Here is a 12,042-nt window from a genome sequence, read left to right as displayed (position 1 = left end):
CACACACACTGTGCTCCAAGCCTACTCTTAGACTTTGCTCATTCTAAAGGGACACTGAAGGCGAAAAGAGGACAACCCTAAAGGTTCACCTCTGGCAACCTTTGACCCGTGCTTGCAGAAAGATGGTCTGGCCAGGAGTGGGATGGCGTCTCCTCCCTAGTAGCCCTGGTAGGGCCACAATTGGTCCCTCTAAAGTCCATTAGGACTGAAGACGGGAACTGGGAGAGATGTTCCCCAGTCAAACTGGGCCGGAGTGTGGGGCCAGTGCCAGCTCCGGCTTTCTGTGACTATGACCACAGAGATTCATTATCTGCTGTGCCTGAGGTTGTGACGGCCACTTTTGAGGAGAGCAAGCTCCAGGCCTTGCTCCCTCACCCCAGTTAACAGGTACTGGAGCCCCAGCAAATACTGATCAATTGGTAATCAGTTAAACAGCACAAACCAAACAACAGAAAGGCAGGAGACTCCAAATGCTATCTCCAAGAGAAAAAACGAAAACATTTCCTCAGCTCCAAACAAGAGCCCCCAAGCCTTCCGAATCCAGATCTGGGCATGTGCTAAACAAAAGCAAGAATAATCAAGAAAGCATGCAGTCTGAATTGCGTACAAATGTCTTTTTATAAGTGAAGCAAATTAAGTTTGCGTGTTCTGGAGGGTTCTGCAGAGAACAAATAGCATTCTGCTCTTTATGGGTAAGAAGACACAATTTGCTTTCAACAGTAAACGACAGGCCACTGGGACTTCAGATGCTATCGCTGTCCCGCGGGCAGCCTCCTCATGGCTGCCCTTGGAGTTTGTGTTCATTTCTTAGGAGGGTCCTGATAGTCCCCAAGGGGCTTGGCGGGGCGCTCATGGAGACCAGGCTGGTTATTTTCTGGACCGTCTGTGCCAAGACCACACCTCCCTTTTGTGCGTCCCTGCCAGGATTTCGAAGACCTGGTAACTGAGTTTCCTCATGGAGGTGAGGCTGACTTCCTTAAGCGTTGCCTAGTTTCTGATTTGTGACCCAGGTCCTTAGTTTTCCAGGTCCCTTGATGGTGGACGGCAACAGTTTCGGGTGCCTGGGAGAGTGGATGAACCAGAGGCTCCACCTTTGTGCCTAAAGATCCCAAGGCATTAGCGGGAGGGCGGACGCAACAGGCAGCTCCTAGGACAACACACGGGTGTGGATAGGGCTCCTTCCCGCGCGCTGGGGTCGCCGCCCTCGAGTCGCTCCGGCAGAGGGCGCCGCCGCCGGCCTCTCTGCCCATCGGGGCGGGCGAGCCGGGGACCCTGCCTCCTGCGCGCCTGCCCGCGTTCCGCCCCCCGCGCTCGTCCCGGCGCCCTGCCGGACGCCCGAGCCCGCTCTCCGGAGCCTCCGCACCCGAGCGGCGCACTGGGGCACGGAGAAGGGGTCGGCAGAGTGGCCTTCGAAGGGAACCAGTTTGCGAAGCGCGTGGGAGGAAAGCGCGGACGCGTGGAGGGGAGGGGTGGAGTCGCCCCGGCCCGAAGCCTGAAGGCCGAGCGCTCAGTAGGAGACCCGGCACCCACGGCCCGCAGCATGGCTCGGGGCTGGGCGCGGCCGAGGCACGCGCCTCTGTGCGCCCGGGCCGTCTGGACGGCGGCGGCACTCCTGCTCTGGACGCCCTGGACCACAGGTAAGGACCCTGCGTGCGCACTCCGAGCATCGCCCGATCCTCCACCACTCTCTACTGGCCGCCTCGCGGGCGCCGGTCCTCCGGATCGAGGGGCGCCAGGCGAGGCCATGCTCCGCGCGCTCGGCGCCAGCTTGGGCCCGTGCCCTCCTTAGACGCCTGGGGCTGGTTCCAATGAGATGCGCTCTAGGGACCACTAAGTGTTTCCAGAGGCCGCGGTGGGCAGCGGCAGGGAGCTTTTTCCAAGTGCGTTCCAGTCGGGATGTGCACTCATAGACGTGCTCCGTGTGTCCCAAGACTCGGGACTCCGTCGATTCCTCCTAGGTCACCCTTCCCCTCCACACGCATCTCTTGTACCTCGTCTGCCCCCAGATGAAGTCCTGAGTTAGTCATTTTCCCAGGAACAGTGGGGGACGCATGGTCGAAGGTTTTGGTTTTCCTTTTGTTGTAATTGGCGACCGAAGTGGTGTTTGGCGGGCCCTTCGCAGTGGGGGCTTGGCCCCCAGGGCTTGATATTGCGCGGCCGAAAGGAGAGTGCTTCTTTCTGCCTGCCCGTAGTGTTTCTTCCTCCTTTGGGGGATTCCGCGGGTGCTTGGTTAGGATCAGGAGACACCCCCCCCCCCACCATAAGCACAGAAGTGTTTTGGAGAATACTTGAGCAGAGAAGACTGTGGTGGCCAGAGGAGGTGGAGATGATCCTCCCAGTGCTAACCCCAGAGTATCTACTAGGTATCAGGTTTGCGGCCTGAATCCCCGCACCCTGCTGGCTTGGGTGAGGAAGTTTGCCTCAAGTTTCTGAACTGCCTGAGGTGCGCTATACTGGGACAGCAGCATCAGTGTCCCCCAGCTACCAGCATTCCTGCAAGCAGGTGAGAATTAGGGAGCAGTAGCAGGCAGCAGGGTTTCGGGGCTCTTCAAGAGACCTGCTGTGCAGGGCGCTGTCTCGTATCCGGCCAAAGGGAGGAGAGAAACGTTGAGCAGCCTTTCCAGGGGGCGTTTGGGCTTAAACTGATGCTGATGGCGTCCACCGTTTCTGATGACTTCATTTCCATTGATACCTCTGTCCACGAAGGCAGGAACCGCTGAGTGCAGGATGAGAGAGTACAGCACATGCTATATTAATGTCATTACCAATTTGCCCCCTGTAAGAATTCCCACTGACTCTTCTACCATCAAGAATTTGTTTTGAAACTAGGGGGTGGTACACTGGTCGCCTCCACAGGGATTTTGGCCTTTGCTGGTAACCTAGTGGCCATTGCTAATCCTGCAGCCTGGGGGCTTCTTGAGGTGTAGCTGGGGTGGGGGATGGGGTCTGCCATAGTGAGAGGTCCTAGTGTGAAGCCCTGGTACCTTAAAATCAAGTTTGTAACCAGAATAGAAAAGTCCTCCTGCATTTATTTTGGATGTAGCAATTTGAGCACTGGCTTCACCCATGTGCAGAGGAACACGTCCGATGAAAACCATCAGACCCATTTTCTTTCTTGCCTTTCCTTTTCCTTCCTTCCTTCCTTCCTTCCTTCCTTCCTTCCTTCCTTCCTTCCTTTTTTTTTTTTGAGTCTTATGTGGAAGTTACATTACTTTGCTGATGAAATGAAATTCCCACTATAGAAAGAGTAGGCTATGTTTCTTTTCTTTCTGGATTGCTTCCTCGTTAAGCTGACAGAAAACACATACACACAAATACATAGGTATGGAAATTATTAGAGGAAATTTGGGTGTTTGAGATCTTTTTTGTTGTCAAAGAGAGAGTCTCAGCAATTGGGGAGTTCTATAATTGAAATAATTTAGGATGTAAAAACATGGAAAGGTTATTTTAAAAGGGTATATATTCTTTTTTTGTTTTGTTTTGTTTGTTTTTCGAGACAAGGTTTCTTTGTGTAGCCCTGGCTGTCCTGGAACTCACAGAGATCCATCTGCTTGTCTCTGCCTCCCGAGTGCTGGGATTAAAGGTGTGCGCCACCACCCCCCAGTGGGTATATGTTCTGATCCCATACTTTCATCAGAATTAGGGAAGGCAGGAGTGACGAGCGTTAGTCTTCTCCTGCCGCTCCTTTTGTCAGGGCCCAGTTTGCTTCTGGTCCAGATCCCTGGAGTGGCGATCGCAACAGTCTCTTAGAAGAGAAGAAGTGATACCATCTCGTGTAAGAAGACTTTGTGGAAACAGGAAAGATTCTGTGTACGTCGTACAATATGTTTTTCTTACCATGGCAGAGGACCAAGCAAGCAACAGCTGCACATTGGAAACTTTTCAGTGTTTAATAACAATTTCAAGTTGAGCCCTGACATCGGTGGAGAAGATTGACACCCTGAGAATCTGAGCGCTGTGGACTCCTGTGGGATGTACAGTGTCAGGGAAGGGGGTTCAGTCAGCCAGGTTCCATTTAAAACAGAACAGCCCCAAACCTTAGTTTCCTCCTGGGAGGCCTCCTGCGTGTTAGGCTGGCACTCTACCTCTGAGCTCCATCCCCAGCCTTGTGACTGCACTTGATTTAGTTAGCCTGGTGTAACTAGAAAGCCAAGAAAAGCTCTGCTTGATATTTTTGCACAGCAAACAAAAACAAAAACAAAGCCACTGGCTGAAAAATGTGCATTTCTGGGAGCAGTTTTGATGGTGGTTCTTGAAAGCAGCAGAGTGAAGTCTCTGTTTTTATTGGTGGACATTGTGTCTGCTGTTTACTTGGAGGCTAGCTGTCATTGGTGTTTGTGTGACCATTACTGAGTCTCTCTCTGTCTCTCTGTCTCTCTCTCTCTTGCCCCTTTAAACAGCCTAGACTTCGCCTGGGGGACTGAGAAGCCTGGCAGGAGCCACACTTCATGCAGGCCTTTTGGGGGAGGACTCTTTTCTGAAGGAAATGGATTAGGTGCTCAGGGGTTGGCTCCTTTGACTGGTAGGGGAGGTGAATCTTCTCCGGAGTTCTTTCAACCTGGAACTGACTGTCCTTTAAAGAGAATTGTGGGGTTGGCCAGTCTGGGCAGGGGTCATTAGGAAACACTTCATGAAGTGGCCTCTAAGGTGTTTATCTGTTGATTTTTCTGGGGACCTGGAGGGGAAACAAGGATAGACACCTTTACTTGCTACCCACTGGTGACCACTGGGTTTGCTTTGCTGCACCACATTCTGGGTTCCTTGGCTGGCACTGCTCTTTCCAGTGACCGCTTAGAGGGGGCCCCACTCCCCAACGTCAAACACACGGGGTTTGAAAGCAGAGTCAGGGTTACTAGCCTAAGGACCGTTGGGTAGAAAGAGCCCGTTTGGCCACTGTGGCTTTGGGGGGGGGGTTCTTGATTTGCACCGTTCCATTGATCCACTAGTCCCATTTAGGGGCTCAATGGGTAGTGTCATCTATGCAGTTTTGGAATTAAAAAAGAATCAAAATACCTAGAGGAGCCACAGCCCACGAATCATGGCGGCAGCTGATGGTGCTCCGAGGCCCCTCTTTGCCTAGCATGTATTTATTTGGTTTTGTTAAGGAGCCTGCCAAGTTGGAAACAAGGGCACAACAGCTCTGCTTACATGTGCAGTGCTTGTAAAAACTGTCCAGGGTGTAATCTCTTTGAAGTTCTCTTGACAGAGTGGCCAAGGAGGGTGGTTGGACCATGTTGAAGGTTTTCATAACAGTTTTGAAAACGGGATTGTTTTTGGTTTGATTAGCTCACTGATGCGATATCTGGGGGGTGTTTTCTTTAGGTTCTAATCCTGCTACCACTCCCCCCCAATAAAAAAGCCAAAGGGAAGGAAATAATTACAGAAAAAATTTGAGCCTAATTCGACTAAGTAGCTTGGCCTCTAGAAGGTCTTAATCTCCAATGGGAAGTGTGTGTGTGTTTAATTGTGTTGGAATGAGCTTCAGTAAGCACTCTGCACTTCTGAGATGTTATCAGGAGAATGTGGCTGCTGCCCTGAACCTCCGGGAGTGGGGGAGGGCTCCCCCACCATCACCCATACCCCAGCCTAATGGCTTCCACACCCTTCTGGAAGGACAGCTCACCGGATATACAGTTAAATTACAGAAACATTTTGGCTTGAACTTACTGTAACTTTTATGCCGTGGAATATGGGAGCTGCCAGGCACATGTGACTATTTAAGGTCAAAATTATTTTAAAAAATACATTTACTTCCTTCGCCACAATGGGCACATGGCGGGTGTCTTTAGCCACATGTGGTCAGCTGGGATTTGGTGAGGAACTGCAGTGAATCTGTGGGTTGCGTTCAGTAGTATTGGTTTCTTTACAGTATTGTCTTCAGTTCATAAACACAGATATATTGACGACTTTCATTTCACTCGTCCGTGTGTTATAGCCTTCAGTCTTTTGAGTCTTTTGCTTCCATAATTAACAACGCCTAAGCATTTTTTCTCTTTTTTTTTGTGTTACGATAATTGAATTGCTTTCTTGATTTCCTTTTTTAATACATGTGTTATTTGTTATTAGTAAGTTTATAGAAGTTAACTTATACAGACTGATTTTTTTTCCCCCTGTGGGTTTACAGAATTTATTTGCTCAGCTAGCACTTTGTGGCTCGCAGCCCCTGTATAAGGTCGTATTAGTTAACTGCAGACAGACAATTAAACTTCTCATTTATTTATTTAGTCTAATTGCTCAGTCTTGAACTTCCACCACTGTGTTCAACATGGGTTCAAAGGGGACACCCCTGTTTTGTTCTGATCTTGGAGGGAAACCTTTCAGGCTCTATCGCGTTCGGAGACTTTCCTTCTGTTCTCAGTGTATTCTTGAACCCTTTGTAACAACGCTTTGTCTTTTGGAACATGTTGAAGCTCTACTCATTGAAACTGTGATGTTGAAGTCCAGTATAGTGATGCACGCCTTTAATCCCAACACCAGGGAGACAGTGGCAGGCAGGTGGATCTCTATGAGTTCAAGGCCAGCCCTATCTACAAATTGAGTTCGAGGATAACCAGGACTGTGTAGAGAGTCCCTGTTTCAAATGAAAGAAATATGTACTTTTGGAAAATGCAATGTTAAGGCCCAAAGAGGTCCAGGAAACTAGAACTGAATGCCAGTGGGTGAGCAAGTGTTATAACAAATGGTGACAAGACACCCATGGGATCCAAGAGAGAGGCACTTAGTTCATGTCAGTGATGCTTTGCTTGTGTAGCCTCAGCTGATGGGGAAAGCCATACACCATCGGCAAACACACGTGGCCTTCACCTGGATAGCGTAGGTTTCCATTGGAAATGGCACTTTGTAGACACGCGAGGACTGAGCGAATGGGAAGCCTGCTTAGTGCTGCAACCAGACATCTCTGTGGAACGAGGGATGCACACGTGCAATGGGGGGGGGGTCGAGAGGAGATCTGGGGGAGTGGGTTGGAATCGGAGGTTGTCGGTATGACTCATGACTCCTGTATAACCACACGATGCATCATATTTAGTGGCAGACCCATAGTTTTTAAACCATGTTCTTTTTTCTATAACAGCTTAGCACCTCATTAGCGCTGAGTGTTCCCAGTTCCCAGTCTTTAGTCCTCTAAACCCCGCTGCACATACGAGGAGCTAGAGTGTCTTGGGGCGATGGCTGAAGATATGCCATGGTTGAAAAGGTCAGGCTGAGCCTGGGGCATGGTCTTGGGGTAGTGGTTCAGTGGCCTGACACAGTGTGCTGAGAGCCCACGGGGGCCAGTGAAGGCTCCCCAGTGGCCAGACCTGGGGCAATGAGACAAGCATGGACAGAGTTGAAATCTGTGACTCAATTATGACAAAAATAAGTCTGAAAACCACATGTGATCTTGTAGGACACGTGATGTCACACAGATGTATCGTCCCACAGTCCTGGGAAGTGGAATTACATGGACAGTGAGCCGTGAGCTCCACAGTTTGGGAACTGTTCGGGAGAACCTTCTTTCCGTCTTCTGCTTCTTGGTGGCTCCTGGTTTCCATGTGCACACATGTCTGTCTTCACCCCTGTTCTGTCCCACGTGGCCTGACTCCTTCAGTTCAGACGGCCATGATTAAGGTTCACCTTGAATCCTTGCTGCGTTCATCTCAAATTTCTTATTGTGGCTACAACGGCGCTTTTCAGGGTGGATCACATCCGAATTCTGAGTGCTCATAAACTTTGAGTGATGGTTTTCCTTATCTGCAAGGGGAAAAGAAATAACCAGGGCAGAGAGAGCTACTGTGACCTTCTCTAGGTGGCCAGCAATGTTTCTAGCTTGGGCGGTGGACAGCCTAACCAAGGACAGGAATCAGGTCCTAAAGCAAGACTGGCGCGTTTGGAAGGTTCCAATTTGGAACAACTGTGTTGTATTGCTATCTGTCAATGCTGTGTAAGGTAGGTAGTCTGCAGATCAATGAACAGAAAAGGCCACTAAATACAAAAGGAGTTTGACGTCTTCATCAAGACAGTACAAGCTAGACTGAGTGGTGGGAGTCAGAGCAGAGCAGGGGTATGGCATCTGGTGTGCAGTTTGCCATTTTCACATTAACGAGCCTGTTCCTTTTCTTCTTCATCCTAATAAAGAAGCTATATTCTGCTGTGGTTCGGGATTCAGGAGCCCCAGTGAACCCTATCCTTCATCCTTCCTATAGGACTCTAGTGAAAGAAGGAAGCTATCTTTTTGTTGTTGATTTTGCTTTTTGTTTGTTTGTTTGTCAGAGTTTCTCTGTGGATCAGCCCTGACTGTCCTGGAACCTGCTCTGTAGAGCAGGCTGGCCTCACTCAGATCACAGCCTCTGCCTCCCGAATGCTGAGATTAAGGGGTGTGGAAGGCAACTATCTTTATACCGATACGCTGTACCCCTTTTTAGTCAACTATAGATTGAAAATGTTCAAGAAACAAAATCGAGCAAAGTCTCAAAAGTCAAAATGTAAGCTTGTAATGTGGGAGCTCTAGGTGACAAGGTGTCCCGTGGTCCGTGTAGACGAGGGGTTGTGTGAGCTGTGTGGGCCATGTGGACTAAGGGTCCTGTGGGGTGCTGTGTTACTGTGGGCGATGCCAGGATGATTGCTCTCACCTGGGAAGGACGGAGCAGGTCAGCGTATTTAGTTCTTTTCTCTGAGAGACTTACCTCTCTTTTGGTTTTGGTGTCCTGTGGGTCCTGGAATGAACTGTGGGTGGGCCGGGCAGAGTGATGGAGCGGGGACTGCCGACATCACCTCCTCGCCAGCCGTCTTGTTTCCAAAACCAGAGTTTGCAAGGAAGCGGGCGGGAGTCAGCTTAGTGAGCAACTCCAACGATTCTTTTGTTTGATTTTTTTTACAATGTTTTTTTTTTTTTTTTTAATTTTTGAGACAGGGATTCTCAGTATAGCTCTGATTGTCCTGGAACTCTCTCTGTGGACCAGGCTGGCCTCAAACTCATAGAGATCTGCCTGCCTGTCTCCCAAGTGCCACTACACCCGATTCCGACAATTCTTAAGGGCGTCATTGGTGCAGCTTGACTTTTGGGGCATCCTGTGAGCTGTTAGAGGGCTGGAGGTTAAGACAAGGAATTTCACCTTGTTTCTCTGGGTTTTCGGACTGCTCTTGGGGAGTGGGGGAAGTTTGGGTTGTTCTCTGAGCTTTCTAAAAGCATTTGGTGTTCGTTCTACTCTAGACATATTTCATGGAATGCTGTGTAAGTTGTCCCTGCTCAGGCCCATTGTGTCCCCTGGTGTTCCCCAGATAGTCTGTTTTCCTGGCCAGCTTAATTGAAATCCTGGACATTACAGCATGAACTGTAGAAATCCCCTTTCTTGTGTAAGTGGCCAGAAGAACGGGAATCTGAGGGGTATGGCCCCACGTTTCCAGTGTGTGTGTGTACATGTGTGTGTGCTTGCCCATGTGAGCTTGTGCGGAGGCCACGCCATATTTTCTCGAGACAGATTCTCTCACTGACCTGGAGCTGATGACCTGGAGACAGTGAGCCCCCTGGGACCTGGCTGGCCCTCTGCCAGTGCTAGCCTCAGTGTCTGCCACCACATCTAGGTTCCACGTGGGTTCTGGAGATCAAAGGTTAGGTCCTCATGTTTTGTGCGACTCTTTACCCACAGGTCTATCTCCCATCCCCCAGTTTCCAGTATTTTAGGGGTATTAAAATGAGGGTCATTTTGACTTTTAATAACATGAATATTGTACTAGTAAGGTTGACTAATGGTTCCCTCTGCAAAAAAGGAAGTTACACTGTGGTCCTGAGTCTTGTTTCTTTGAATTGTGGCCTTTCTCTGTAGAGTGGGTCTCAGGAGATGATACATTGAGGCCTTTGGCGTGTGTCTGATTGCTGAGGAACAGTGTTGTTACTAAAGGGAAGGTTGACAGGATGGGATGGCGGTGGTGCACACTTTAATCCCAGCCCTCAGGAGTCAGGCAGGCGGATCTCTGTGAGTTTGAGACCAGCCTGGTCTACAGAGTGAGTTACAGGTCAGCCAGGGCTACACAGAGCAACCCTGTTTTGAAACAATAAAAACATAACCAAAAACAAAAGGGAACACTTGAAGGGACACCCTCACTGTTGCTGGGATGTGGCTGTCAACCCTGGTGATGTTTGTACACACAGGAGTCCTTTGAAGGGACACCCACAGAAGGAAACAGTAGAGAAAGTGCTGATCAGGGAGCCGCAGCTCAGCTTATAGAGGAAGGAGCAGCCTAGAACTGGCTTCCTTGGGCACTCGGAAGAGGGGAAGAGGTCACCCTGTGGCTCCTCCATCTCCTCCCCACCCTTCCGCTTCAGACAAGGGCCTGCTGCGGAGCTGCCCTGTTTAGGCAGCTCTAGCAGAGTGGGGCAGTTGGACCCCATTAATGACTAGGTCTGTGAGAAGGGCTAGTGTGGGCCCATTAGCCGCTATGGTAGATCCCTAATCAGAAATAAATAGATGTTGGGCTTATGACTAGAGAGGCCAGAAGTCCATGAATCTGGTCCTGGTGTGTGGAGAGACAGAGCAAGTATTCCAGCTGAGGTCTTCTGTTCTTACAAAACTACCAATACCTTGATGGACCCCTCTCCCCCATTAACTCACCTAACCCTAATTCTCTCCTGAAGGCCCCGCCTCTAAATGATTTACCGTAAAGTTTGAGGATTGAGTTTTCAGTCTGTGGATTTCTGAGATGCACACTCAAGCCCCTGCACAGTGACATAGACCCTTGAGCAAGTGTCCGCCTACTGCTGCTGGCTGCCAGAGTCAGAGGCACAAGAATTTACCTGATACGAGGCCTCCACTGCCAGCAATGTGTTGCCCATCCTGGGCCCCAGGGCGGGGAGCTGATTGACCCTGCCTCCAGCACTGGTCAGTGTTAGTATGGAGAGCCAGAGACACACTCTTGGAGTGAGTGTGGTTGAAGGCCGCTCTCTCTACTGTGTTCAGCAGCTTGGATCGCAGGTCACCCAGTGCCTCTGCACAATTTAGGTCAGCTAGGATCAGGGCACTACAGCCCTGCTGGGAACTTTATGACAGCTTTGCCCCATGATAGGGTATGAAGGGTCCAATCTTTTCAGGACCTTCTGCAGCAGAGGCCTGCACCCCAGAGCTTTCGGGTCAGCTGCCTTTCCTTCTCGCTGTCCTCTCGGGGTGGCTGCCTAAGGAGAACAGCGCCATGATTGGATTTGAAGCTTTGATGGGGGTAGGCAGTTCTTCATAGGGCTTGCTCAGGTTTCAGAATGGACTAGGTTGACCAGGGACCATGAGGCTCCCTGGGGACGGCTGCCTGGATCCTCCAAGGACTTCTCCGTCCAAGCCCAGGCCCAGGGCATCCAGCTCCCTACTGTCCTTTGGCCCTTATTTTCCTTACAGAAGGCTGGGCAAAGGCAAAAGCCAACAAAAACAAACACCCTCACTGCCGCTGGGATGTGACTGTCAACCCTTGTGATTTATGGACACATGGGAATCCTTTGAAGTATGAAGCAGATGGCTTCACCTCTGGGGACTGAGACCCTGGTGTGTGTGTGTGTGTGTGTGTGTGAGTGAGTGACAATAGCTAGGAAGCGAAGGGGTTCTAGGATGTGCTTTTTGTCCTTTGTATAGCTAGGCACTGTCTTGTCTTTGAACAGAGAGGGTCAGTTCCTCCTGCAGCAGAAAGGGGATGACTCGGGCAGGGTGACGACGGCAGGGTGCAGGGGTACTTGATTAGCATCTCCAGGAGAAGCATTGAGTCAGCACACCACAGCGTGATGGAGGTAGATGCCCAGGGAGCTGGGTACACAGGAGTAGGTTACTGAGGGCCACCCTAGTGGCTCTGGGGACTTGAGAGAAGACAGATTTTAAGAAGGAGCCTGGTGACTACTCAGGATAGGAATGCGACTTGGAAGGGCTCTGTCTTCTGAGGGTGTTAATAGTTTTGCCAAGAATATAATTTCTCTCATGAGTCAACTGGCTTGGATGGGCTTCAATTTTCCCTAGCTGTTTGCAATATTCAGTGTGTTATCATTTTCTTTAGGAAGCTTCATTTTGAACATAAAACACCCTCACCCCTTCT

At 50.1% G+C, this 12,042-nt stretch overlaps 2 protein-coding genes across 5 annotated transcripts in view; one reads left to right on the top strand and one right to left on the bottom strand.

Moving 5' to 3' along the window:
- The window catches only part of Sfxn1 (sideroflexin 1), a 1,040,418-nt gene that overhangs the window by 660,672 nt on the left and 367,704 nt on the right, over nucleotides 1-12,042 (bottom strand). The gene's annotated exons all lie outside the window — the stretch shown is intronic.
- The window catches only part of Ror2 (receptor tyrosine kinase like orphan receptor 2), a 170,896-nt gene continuing 160,123 nt past the window's right edge, over nucleotides 1,270-12,042 (top strand). The window contains exon 1 of one of the 2 annotated variants that reach the window (XR_007592014.1): nucleotides 1,270-1,637. Coding sequence is in view for 1 of the 2 variants with exons in the window: in XM_050143866.1 (XP_049999823.1) it covers nucleotides 1,541-1,637 (97 nt within the window). In the remaining variant the exon portion in view is untranslated. The remainder of the gene's footprint in view (nucleotides 1,638-12,042) is intronic. The other variant, XM_050143866.1, reaches the window with a different exon arrangement.

The sequence above is a fragment of the Alexandromys fortis genome, unplaced genomic scaffold (genome assembly GCF_014885135.2).
Source record: "Alexandromys fortis isolate MF-2015 unplaced genomic scaffold, M_Fortis_MF-2015_v1.1 scaffold_1, whole genome shotgun sequence".
NCBI lineage: Eukaryota > Metazoa > Chordata > Mammalia > Rodentia > Cricetidae > Alexandromys > Alexandromys fortis.
Note: the sequence above shows the minus strand (reverse complement) of the source record. Positions and strands in the feature narration are given on the sequence as shown.